Genomic DNA, 11,196 nt, shown 5'->3' on the forward strand with positions numbered 1-11,196 from the left:
AAAATAAATACCCTCTCACCACGGATAGAAATCACCAGCCCAGAGTTCATGAGTCAGCCTGGGGCCTGTCTCAGAGCGCACTTAGTGGGAGCTTGGTGCTGCCCCACTGCCCCAGCACTCCAAGGCGGAGCTCACCCTAAGAGCAAGACCTCCCAAAGGAAAGAGTCATTAAGAGAAACCCATAAAAGTATTTCCCCAAAGTACCATGGTGGAGAGGAGACAAGGAACTTTAAGTGACCATCTCCAAGAAAGAGTGTCACCAGGCCTCTGGGAAATTAACTGCAGCAGGGGCATGGGGGCTGGGCCATGGTCCCCAGATGTGACTCAGAAAGGGCACCTGGCTGGGTTGGACTTCCTGCTTGTGAAAGGCCAGGCGGGGCCGGGCTAGGAGGGGAGGAACAGGCGGCCTGAGTGTCAGTCGTTCCTAGGGCTCCGGTACTGTGTTCCTCAACTCCACTGTGGGGCTGACGCATTGTGCAAAGGTGAAAGAAAGCCAAATCTGAAATCCACACAAAAACAGCCATTCGTTGCAAAATCATTTTTCAGGCTCCCACTTCCCGCAGGGATAAGGTGCTGTACACTGCCAAGTGTCCTGAGCACACAAATGACTCTTATCACTGAGGCTGCCCAGGAAAAAGTCAACACACTCACATGCATCATGGTGACCAGGTGACAGGGGTTGAGCAGGTAGATGACGGTCTTGGTGGCGAACTTAAAGCCCACCTCCACCCCGAAGGTCAGGCACAGGGCTACTAAGAGCAGATTCTTGCTCAGGCTCTCCTTGCCTTCCTCTGGCCGCTGGGTCACCTGCTCTGGCTGGCAGCCACGGCGGCCACCCCTACCGTCCTCCTTCGTCTGCCTCAGGATGTGCCGCAGGGCCACCAGGATCTCCAACAGAGCCAGGGTCAGGACCACCACACTTTCCAGCAGCCGCTGCTGCCAAGAAAGGAAGGCAGCACAGTCGGGGCCCCCATTGCCTGCAAAGCTGGGGTCCACGCCCCCATAGAGCCAGTCCAGGAGACTTTGGTAGCTATACCGGGACATGATGCAAAGTGGTTCCCCTCGACCACCGTGCAGGAAGCAAGAGCGAGATGGAACACGACCCCAGAGGGTTGCCCGGGTGGTGGGACATGTACGAGGGCACACCCCCGCACTCCCCTCCAGACACCGGGGCACCTAGAGCAGGGCAGGGGAAGCTACACGCGAGGCCCGGGGTAAAGTGCTGGCTCTAACTTGTCCCCACGGCTGTCTGGGGAGCCCCCCGCGCTTCTCCAGTGGCCACCAACGAGGCAGGGTTGAAACGAGCCGTTGGCCAATCTAAAAGGAAGGAGAGGAAAAAAAAAAAGGTCTCAAAGAGGCAATTGCATCGGGAATTACGAAGCGGGGAGGGGTAACTAGCGAGGGAAGAAAAGGGGAACAGGGGCAGGAGCGAAGCAAGCAGGGGTCAGGGGAAGCCGGAGGCCGGGAGGGTCAGGGCGAGGGCCGATCGGACCCGGCAGTGCCGCGGGAGCGAACCGGGGGCAACCAGGGTGAGAGCGAGGGGACACGCGGAGGCCAGGAGAGGAGCTAGCGGGGCCGGGCAGGCGGGAGGGGAGGTGCGGGGGGGGGGGGGGGGCGACGGGGATGACCGGGACGCCGGACTCCGCGTCTCGCGCACTCGCCACAGGGGATCTCTTACTCCTGCAACCGCGTGGCCGTCTTTGCCCCCAGCTAGGAACTTCGCTGCCGACGGGCCCCTCCAGCCAATTTAGAGCCGTCCCGGTCCAGCCTCCCGCCCCCAGGTACACCCCCGAGCCCCCAGCTCCACCCCCGGGCCCCAGACGCCCGCCCTCCAGGCAGCACCTCCCCCAGCCCGCGGCCCGCCCGGGACCGGCCCCCCTCGCGCAGGCAGGGGAGGGAGGAAGCCGGGAGGGAGGGAGGGAGGGAGGGAGAGAGGGCGGGAGGCCGGGCCAGCCAGGGGCTGGGCTACAGCCCGCGCCCTCCCTCCGCCCCGGCGCCGCATCTTCCCGCGCCTCCCGCCCGGCCCCGCGGACGGGCCGCCGCGCCCCTCGGGGCTCCACTCACCGGCAGCGCGGCCCGCGGCCCCGGCTCGGGCGGCCGCTCGGCTCCCGCGCGCCCCGCGCCCGGCTCCCCTGGCGGCCGCAGCAGCCGCCACGGCGCACGGCTCCTCCTCCCCGTCTTCCTCCCCCTGCAGCCGCCGCGCTTGCTTCCTCCTTCTTCCCCTCCCTCTCTCCTCCCCCTCGCCGCCGCCAACTCCCTCCTCCCGTCCGGCTCAGCCTCTCGCCCCCCGACGCCCTTGGGCCACAGCCACCCCGCCTCGCCTCCTTCCCCCTTCCGCCCCCCCCACTTCCCCCCCCCCCTTCCCTCCTCCCACCCTCCCTCCCCAAGGCTCTCCCTCCCCTCTCCCTCCTCCCTCCCCCTCCTCGAGGCTCAATCTCCGCCTCCTTCCCCTCCTCTCTGGCCTGCCTCGTATTCTGCACTCCGAGCCTGCACGCGTGCAGATCCACCTTTCTTCTCAACCGTATACAGAATTCACCTCCTCTGTGAAGCCTTTTTGATTGACCCGGTTCTCTAGGGCGTTTCTTTGTACACCGGGCACATAGTAGGCGCTTAGGCGGCCCTCGCTAAATTCTGTGGGAATGAATAAGCCTGTCTAGTGATGAGCAGCCGCGCAAGCTTTGCTTTGGGGTGCTTTCTGGGAATGACCTCCTCTTCGCGTTTCCTCCTTTCTGCCCTAAAACGGTGGACTCGTGCAGGACCAGGAAGGCATGTTCTCTCACATTTCTAGCTACAGTCCCACTCCCCACTTCAGTGCCTTAGACAGAGGCTATTTCCCTTTGCCCAGTTCTTCCCGTTCCTGCTCTGCTCTGGTATCTTCCTCTCTTTAGAAAGCCCGGGCCTCAAACTCACCCCGGCCACTCCCTCCCTCCCTTCTCCTGCCACGCCTTCGATCCGTCGCGGACTAGCTGGAGGAAAAGCAGCTTCCCTTGACCTCTCGCCCTCCTCACTCTGGGCAGGGGAGCAGCTGCCTCCCGAGCTGCACGTGGCCAAGAGCCCTGCCACTGAAAGGCCAGCCAGGACAAAGTGGGTGTGGAGGTGCCCGAGAATTGGATAAAGGCGACTGATTGAAACAGGGTCCCCTCTTCCCTGCTTCTTTCTACCCATAGACTGTAATTTGCTTTTCTTGGGACAAGGAAACAAGAAAAGGACGTTCGCCAAATCTACTTCATGTTGGTTTAATGTTTGTTGAAGACTCACAGTGAATTAGGAGAATATCCAGAAAAACACAGGCACCTTGCCTAGGAAAGACTTTCGGGTGTTGGCTACAAGCCAGGCTCAAAACATAAAATACAATCTACTGTATTATCAGGCCATTGTCCTCCCATCCTTTCCAAGTCTGGTTTTCCTGACAAATATAGCCTCAGAGCCAGATAGCCTTGTCTAATTGCAAGCTTTGTACAGCATCTACCATAGGCCTGACGCTCTTTAAGTGCTAATTAATAAAGAACAACAACAAACAAGAATTGATTCAGAGGCTCACTCGTTCATTCTCCTTAGGTGTTTTGTTAAATCCTCTGCAACATAAGCAAGGAACATTAAAGAGAAAGCTGTGGAGTTCCTGGTAATGACAGGCAGCATCCGGAGACCTCAAGTTGCTATCTTCAAGGAAGTCAGGATGAGGTTATAGCGCTCAGTAAATGGCTTCATTAATCCCTCCAGTTTCCATGCTGAACTTCAGTTGGGACTTTGGCCTAGAGGGTCCATTTGTTGGCAAAATGACCGTCTTTAATGACTGTAACCAGGCCAGCTTCCTCACCTGAGCCACAAATTCCTCTTTTTCATAGACAGCATAGCCAAGTGTTTTTAGGACCTGAATTCTAATTCCATTTATGCCTTTTACTTGCTGTGTCACCTTGGGCAACTTACTCAAACTGTCTGTGCCTCAATTTCCAACTATTAATTGAAGGGCTATCGATTATCTATTATCTGATTCCTAGGATTATGCACATTTAAATGAATTGAATTATGTAGAACAATATAGTATCTGGTGTATAGAAAATGCTCAATAAATGCTACCCATTCTTGTTACCCAGTTCTGCATCTGTGCATGCATGCTTGCACACGTGCAAACACTCAAATTCAGGGCCCTCCTCCACATCAGCGTGAACAATTCTACCCATCCTTCAAAGCCCACGTGAAATTGCACTCTCCCCAACCCCACCCCCAGCTCCCAGGGCTCTCTCCCGCCCCTGAACTTCTATAGCAGTTGTTGCCTGCACTACTCATTTTCTTCTGAATCACATACTGCCTTCCATTGTTCTCTCATTGTTCGTCCTGTCTCCCACATTCGGATCTTTGACAGCAGGTGATGGGTCTTAATCTTTTCTAAACCCCCCACAGCACCTGGCAGAGTGGTAAACATGGTAGGCACTAAATAAACACTAGGAGATTGTTGTCCCCATAGGTAAAAGGCAAGCAATAATTGAGCTGAAATGGCATGTCGAATTTTAGAAACTCAGAAAGCTTCAGACAAATGTCCTGATGGTTTCCCTGCTGGGACGCAGGCCAGAGGCTTCCTGTCTCCAAACAGTAATGAGAGCAAATGAACTTTGCTTTTTAAGTAAAGCCTCACAGCACACAGTTAAAAGGGAGCCTGGAATCCAGACCCCGTTCAGTGAGACCTTGGGGAAAATCCTCTCTCTGTGCTTCAGTGTATTCAGGTAAATGAGGGGGTTGGACTAGAATGGTTTCTAAGATACCTGCTGGCTTTAATATTCTATGATTCTAGGGACTCAGCCTTTTCATCAAGTCATGTTTGAATCTTAAAGCAGGAAGCTAATCTACCCGGTTTGGTGATAGGTGCCGCTTCTCTGCCTGTTGAGACAATACTCTACATTCTTTTGTCCAAAGTGCCTTCCCAGCTGTGAGCTCAGCTGACCTCCTGTGGTGTGCAAAGAGTCAGAAATTATCACCTCTGTTACCATGGACAAACTGAGACTCAGAAAGGTGAAGTGACTTACCTACCGTCACACAAGTTAGTGGGCAGAGTGAGGACTAGAACTGGGGCTTCAACAGCGTGTGCCAGAGCACGCTCTTTCTCTTTGACGTGGCCACCTGACCTTTTCTCCTCTTGCACTTTTGTGTTCTTTGAATCCACTCCTGTCCCTCTACCCACAATCTCACCTGAAAGTCCAATGCATACATGATCACCCCACAAGCAAAAAATGATGCACAATCCCAATATTATATGAAGTGTTATCAGTAAAAATAAACTGCATGCGGGTGCGTGTGGAGGAGAATGAAGAGAGAAGCCTTTGTCTTCATCTATCTGCTTACTCCTTCTTTTTCCGCCCTCCTTCAACACCAGCATTCATTCCACAAATATTTACTGAGCCTCTATTATGTGCAAAGGAGTATGCTAGACATGTGGGCAATCTCTGCCTACAAGGAGATCAAAATCCGGCAAGGGAGACACGACTTACAAACAAGGAAGGTTAGATAACAATACATGAGGGAGGTACAAATACAAGCCAAGCAGGGAAGAGCTGTTGGCACTAGAGCAAATCTTGCATGTATCAAGTGAGCTGCACAGGCAAGGAGGGCAAGAAGAATTCAGGGGTATTTCAACACCAGGTAGACTCATCTATGGGGAGAAAGGTCAGCATGGCAGTGAAGGGGAACAGAATGTGCCCCCCAAAATATGCCTCTTTGGCATAAGGATTATTTTAGGCCGATTATTTTTTAAAAAGCAACAGACACAGGAGAAGCTCTGAAAACTGAGTAGAAATTACCTTTCTGCAAGAGTCATTTACATTTCTAAGGGAAAATCTCTATTTCTTAAGGGTGTCTCCCTCCCTGTACCTACCAGGAAGAGAAGGATGACTAAATCTCTAGAAAGTCTTATCAGTGGAGAAGGCATGGACTTAGATCTTCTGCTTAACAACTGTACTGTGCTTGTTTACTGTGCTTTTTCTGGAAACCTCCCATAACTGCCCCCACTCCCAACATCTTCTTTTGTCTTTAACTGGAGATGATATTTAAGATGGTGGCTTGGGCCATTTCCGGGAGTTACTCAGTTTTCCTGGGCCTCTCCCGTGTATACAGGAGGTATACATGCTGTTAAACTTCTGTTTTTCTCCTGGTGATTTTTCGTTACAGGGGGGTCTCAGCCAAGAACCTGGAAGGGTAAAGGGAAAATCATTTTTCCTCCTCCACAGCAGTTACCGTTGGCTGGTACTGACAGGCAAGGAGGAGGAAGCCTTCTGGAGTGAGTGCTGACAATGCTCTGTCTTGATCGGGGTGGTATTACATGGGTGCCCACATATGGAAACATTCATAGAGCTGCACACTTTAGAGTTTTGCACTTCTGCATATATCAGTTATACCACAATTTTTTTTAAAGTTCAGAAAAGAAAGAAAACATCTGGAGCTGGAATTTCCAGGAACATCTTCATGGAGGAAGAAGTGGTGTTTGACTGGAGCTGTGAGTGAATCTAGCCCAGTGGTTGTCAGCTCTGGCTACACTTTAGAAGCAACTGGGAGCTATTTAAAAACACTGCTTCTTGGGGCCCAGTCCAGACCAACACAATCAGAAGCTCCAGAAGTAGGGCCTTCGTATAAGCATTTTTTTTAAACCAAGATTGAGAACTACTATGGGTCTGGTCACTACAGAAAGAAAATTTAACTAAGGCTGGTCAACCACCATTAAGTGGCTCAGTGGTCTTGCATATAGTATCTCATTTAAACCTCATGACAAACAACCCTGAGAGGTGGGTACTATTGTTGTGATCCTCATTTTACAGATAAGAAAACAGAGGCTCAAGTCGTGCTGCCTGTAAGTATCAAAGCTGGGACTTCATCCTAGATCTGTTAGCTCTAAAGCCAGTGACATGAACCTATACACAATATTGCCTATCAGTAGGTCATGTCACTTAGGGAAGCACAGGCAGAGGCTCTTGATAGGTGAGCCGGCTGTCCATGAAGAGATCGCTGCTCTTTGAATGTCAGGTTTTTTTTATTGAGGGTTAACTTACATATGCTAAGATGCATTTTTAGTCTTAAGTACAGCTCCATGAGTTTGCATACAGCCCTGTAATCACTACCCAGATTTTTGGGACACCCCCTACTCCATCACTCCTCACTCCCAGAGGCAAGCATTGTTCTGATTTCTATCACCATAGGTTGGTTTTACCTATTCTTGAATGCCATATAAGTGGAATCATGCAGCATGTACTCTATTGTGTCTGGCTTATTTTGCTCACCATTCTATCCGCAAGGCTCATCAGAGCACTTCTTATATCAGGAAATGAATACAGAGAGTGTAGGAGATGCTAAACTAATCAGACCGGGGACCCATCAGGGCTCAGGGCTTTAATTGCAGATCTTGGAACTGCTGTCACCGGGAAGCCCTTCTCCACCCCGTCACTATAGTTCCACCCATGTTCCAACAGCTGATATTAACAATGGGGCCCCCATGTTGTATTTCTATTGAGTTGTGCAAGACATTTGGAATACATGAACCTCATACAATCTGGAAAGCGGGAGAAGACAGCTTCCTGGAATCAGAGAAAGTTGTGTGCCGCAATGAACTTGGCCTCTGGACTCTCGGAGCCCCAGGAAGACTTCTGGTCCTCCCAGTTTCAGAAAGGTCCCAAGCATGATTAATTCTTGGTGGGAGGGGAGGAGGGCATTTCTGGTGCAACACCGCTTTAGGCAAGGTCAATAAAGTCCTCATATTCCCCTATACTCCCCATCAAAGCTGAGTCTAGAATGCCATAACACAAAGTGGACACAACTACTCTCCCTCTCCTTCCCTCATCCTTCCACCCTGAGCTAATGCCAGCCTCTTTCTTTATTTTGTAGGCAAGTCCAATTTCTAGATTTTCTAAGTCCATTGCTATGTCCTAGCTCTTCTTCCCATAGTAGAAAACATACAACCATTTTGAATGGGTTTAGTCACATAGACACAGCTTTGCTCTCTCCATTCAGGGTCTCCAGCATGAGGCGACAATAACTTGAGCTCTCACAGTGTGCAGAGTTCTTTAATCAGAGCTGTGAGAGGCAGAGAATCACAGTCCTTGTGTTCTATTTCCTGGCTTTATTTTAAGGGTTTTCTTCTGTAACCTTGAACTTTGACCTTTGAACTTTATTTGTAAGTCTCCTGCACTCTCCAGACATCAAGCTAACTTTTCCACACAGTTCCCTAGTATCTAGTGGATTTTTTGTTTGATTGTTTGCTTTGTTGTTTGCCTCCCTGACTTCTAACCTACTTGATCCCTCTAGAAGCGATTTTCACTTGCTCCCCACTGTATCACTTAATAAGTAACCTGACCCACTAGTTATGAAAAACTATGTTCAGAGAAAAAAAACAAACAGGTTCTAGCTTCAGGTCCTTGGCTTGCCATCCAGCTGACTTTATCTCTTGCTTTCCTTATATTTGGCAGAGAGGTCCAACCTCTCCCTGCTTCACGAGAATATACCCAGGGCAAATAAAGTTATACACATGAGGCTCTTTGCAATCTTGCTATATATAAATTCAAAAGATGATTACTCTCATTAAATCTTAAATAATGGGAAAATCATGCTTTCACCAGGGAAGCCACACATATCAGGTTCATACTAAGGAAAGAAAGAAAAACTTCAGTGACAGCACCACAAAAGAGTCTTTGGTTTGGGGTAAACTAACTTTGAACAGAAACTGACCTTATTAAACCTTTTATTTGTAATCTAGAAAGCCCAAGCCAAGTTGAAGAAAAGTTCAAGACTAACAAATTCCTCCTCAAGCTTCTAAATGTAAGCCTTACTTTAATTGCATTAATCAGCTATCAGCGGGGAAATGTTTTCTTGGCTTGTAGTCCTAAGCTACCACTTACTCTGTCATCAGAAATTCAGTCTGGCATTATTTGGCCACTTAAATCATGAAGTGGTCAGGTGGTTGTCTTTTTTCCAGGGGTTCCAAGAAAGGTCTGTGGGTAAATATCGCAGGCTCAGACAAAACTGAAACCTTGCTGTGGCATACTAGGCAAAGCAGGGAACTCTTCAGGACTTAGGCTGCTCACTCTGCCCTTGACACAGCCCTGGGCAAGCCTGGCTGGGCAACAGTGTCATAATATCATTAAAAGTACAGGAGGAGACGGGCAGAACCAATCCACCTGGGTTGGATTTGACTGGCTTGGGCTAGCCACTCCCTTTCTTTGGGCCTCAGCTTTCTCATTTGGGATCAGAAAGATTTCAGTCACTCACCTCTAAATTCTCTTCCAGCTTTAATATTCCTTGAAAATAATTGGGAATGTTGGAAAGAACTGGCCTTACAAATTCAGGCTGCAGTTTGGAATCTTGGATATCTGGCTCATTTGTTTGTTTTCTATCCATACTGTAATACAGTAACAAAGGAATCGCTCCATTGAAGAGAGACATAAGCTGGTTCATTCTAGGCTAAGCTCTTCACAGGTACATGGAGGATGGAAGACCCAGCATCTTCCTGAGAGAGGCTCATTTCTACTTGTTGTATTTCCTCACATCCTTTATTATTGTTGTTTTTTTAGTAAACATGTATGGTGGGCCACCATGTGCTAGGTAATATGTACAAACAGGTATTTTATAGCTAAAATTTCACAGACAACATATATTTCGAGCACTAGAATGTGTAAATGCACATCCCTCATTTTTGCGGAAGTTGAATATTGCAAGAAACATTTTAAGACCCTGATGCTGAAACTAACATAAAAGCAAGTATCGACTTTATTTCATGAATCAATATTTCAATAACAAAGTAAATGAACAAATTGGACCTGAAGTCAGGGAGACGTAGGTTCAATTCCTTGCCAATGTTGAGCTTTTGCAACCCCAGGCAAGTGACTTAACCTCTCAGAGCCGTTTTCTTCATATGTGATATGTTATTCACAGTATCCACCTTGTGGGGTGGTTGTGAGGATCAACGAGGTAATATATATGGAAAGTAGCTAGCGCTCTGTCTGGCAAATAAGTCACTCAATAACTGTTTGCTTTATGGATTTTCCCTCTTTTCAGTTCCAGATATTTGTGTTTTAATCCTAAGGCAGAAATCAAATCTACACCAAATGGGTCAAGTGGGCCAATTTTCTGTAGAATACCCTTTCACTTCTACAGCCTCAGGTGGAACTGACATCCTGTCCATCCACAACATAGCAGGAGTGTTATTAGAAACCACACACTTTCCTGCAGGGGAGGAAGAAGAAAGAAAACCAAGCATCTGGTACATGTGCGATTGATTTTGAGATGTGGGCAAGCTGGCATTTGTGGTTGCTCTTTTCCTGAAGTGCAACGCTGTCAGAAATCAATATGCTGAAAGCAGTTTTGGAAAGCTAGCTCGGGAACCCCTGGAGGATTCTGAGAGCTGTTCCTGCATCCATTCCAGCTCCAGGCCCGTCCCCACCCTAACCTGGTACTCTGTAAGATAAGCAGTCAGAGTACTATCTCATCCCTGTTATAGTGTAGATAAAGCTATCCGGGGCCCCTTGTGGGGAGGCCAAGAGCTTTGATTCATTGTTCTTGCAGTGGAGTCAGATCGAGGAAAGGAGATAGATTTCATTTGACTTGAGGTTACTAAGAGATATTGATAATAATACCCCCTCCTGGAATGGGTTAAAGAGTGTACAGGGCCAGGTGAATTTGTATCTCTTCTGAGAATTCTTGAGTGGAAGCATGGCAGTAGTAATCAACTTCCAAATTTACACTTAGATCTCAATCTACACCTGAGAATAATGTTATTAACGACAATAAAAATAATAACAGCTATCATTTATTGAGTAGTTATGTGCTAAATTATCTCGACCCTGGGGCGGGAAATGGAGGCTTAGAGAGAGAGAATAAGTAATTTGCTTATAGACCCACTGGTAATAAGAGGAGGAAGGGTAAGTTTCCAAGCCAGATCTATCTAAATGCAGAGCCGGAGCAGCTAACCCCTATACCACGCTGCCTCTTGCCCAGCGTTTCACATGACCTGCGGCATGTTCTTGCAAAATCACTGACTAGGTCTGGAGGACTAATCTGTGGGCAGGAGCACAGTCTCTACCATCTGGAATTGGGGAGTCGAGAAGCAAACGAGCCAGACAGAGTGTGAGCCCAGTACCTCAGCCTCCTGATCACAATATTTTAATCATTTGAGCACTTGGTTATACTTCCTACCATTAAAGATGTGTAGACTTTTTTACTTGC

The 11,196-nt window shown here is 48.8% G+C and overlaps 1 protein-coding gene across 2 annotated transcripts in view; it reads right to left on the minus strand.

Moving 5' to 3' along the window:
* TMEM164 (transmembrane protein 164) overlaps positions 1 to 2,180 on the minus strand; it is a 167,687-nt gene extending 165,507 nt beyond the window's left edge. The window contains exons 1-2 of one of the 2 annotated variants that reach the window (XM_046673204.1): positions 2,065 to 2,180; positions 652 to 1,317 (exon numbers count right to left, since the gene is read on the minus strand). In XM_046673204.1, the coding sequence (XP_046529160.1) occupies positions 652 to 1,044 (393 nt within the window). In that variant the 5' untranslated portion in view covers positions 1,045 to 1,317; positions 2,065 to 2,180. Of the gene's footprint in view, positions 1 to 651; positions 1,318 to 1,678; positions 1,816 to 2,064 lie in introns of those variants that run through there. The other variant, XM_046673203.1, reaches the window with a different exon arrangement.
* Positions 2,181 to 11,196: the final 9,016 nt, after the last annotated feature.

The sequence above is a fragment of the Equus quagga genome, chromosome 10, assembly GCF_021613505.1.
Source record: "Equus quagga isolate Etosha38 chromosome 10, UCLA_HA_Equagga_1.0, whole genome shotgun sequence".
NCBI classification, from domain to species: domain Eukaryota; kingdom Metazoa; phylum Chordata; class Mammalia; order Perissodactyla; family Equidae; genus Equus; species Equus quagga.